This window comes from Morone saxatilis, unplaced genomic scaffold (genome assembly GCF_004916995.1).
Source record: "Morone saxatilis isolate NCDOM2014 unplaced genomic scaffold, NCSU_SB_2.0 Contig10, whole genome shotgun sequence".
In the NCBI taxonomy this organism is placed as follows: Eukaryota; Metazoa; Chordata; class Actinopteri; family Moronidae; genus Morone; species Morone saxatilis.
This window is the reverse complement of record NW_023339652.1, coordinates 1,158,417-1,159,249: the sequence shown is the minus strand read 5'-3', so window position 1 is coordinate 1,159,249 and position 833 is coordinate 1,158,417. Positions and strand designations below refer to the sequence as shown.

The following is an 833-nucleotide window of genomic DNA, read 5'->3' as shown; positions in this document are numbered from 1 at the left end:
ATGAAGAATACCAGCATCCGTCTTATCGTGGTCGAGTGGAGCTGAGAGATCCAGAGATGAAGAACGGAGATGCTTCTGTGATTCTGAAGAACGTCACCATCAAAGACACTGGAACATATTACTGTATAGAAGTGAGTCGACCAATTTGCATACTTGACAGAGGTCGCATGATCACCGTCAACCTCACCGTCTCAGACTCAGGTGAGTTTGTAGAGTTCAGTGTGTCTCTGCAGGGGCTTCCTGCTTGTTGAGCTGAGAGTGAAACAGATCACAGATGAGATGTTTGTGTTTTCTAAAGATGATGATGAGTCCTGAATCTCTCTGAACTGTTTTGATGTTAATTTTTTCTGCTTATTCTTGTTCAGAACCTGAGGAGGTAACAGCGTGGGCTGGAGATAACGTCACCCTTCACTGCCAGGGTCCCAGAAATGCCTCCATCTCAGTGTTAAAGTGGATCAGAACTGACCTGGAGTCAGATCAATATGTCTTCGTCAGAGGAAACAGCTCAAATCAAACCAGCCAGCTCCCATCTTATCGTGGTCGAGTGGAGCTGATGGATCCAGAGATAAAGAACGGAGACGCTTCTGTGATTCTGAAGAACGTCACCGTCAACGACACTGGAACATACGAGTGTCTGATCTCAACTGAAGGCAGTGAAGACGGAGGGACAAAGTCTGAGTTCACCCTGAAGGTTACAGGTGAGTTCAGACGCAGGTGGGTTTGTAATCTGTTCTTCAGTCATCAGTTACCTGACACCTGATTCTGATCTATGTGTCACAGCTAAATACATCTGGGCCAACCCAGTATACGAGGAGGAAGAATACAAGGATGTA

The 833-nt window shown here is 46.1% G+C and overlaps 1 protein-coding gene across 1 annotated transcript in view; it reads left to right on the top strand.

Moving 5' to 3' along the window:
• LOC118341993 (butyrophilin subfamily 2 member A1-like) overlaps window positions 1-833 on the top strand; it is a 3,480-nt gene that overhangs the window by 1,719 nt on the left and 928 nt on the right. Inside the window, exons 2-4 of the mRNA XM_035680421.1 lie at window positions 7-201; window positions 366-698; window positions 781-830. Of these exons, the coding sequence (XP_035536314.1) occupies window positions 7-201; window positions 366-698; window positions 781-830 (578 nt within the window). The remainder of the gene's footprint in view (window positions 1-6; window positions 202-365; window positions 699-780; window positions 831-833) is intronic.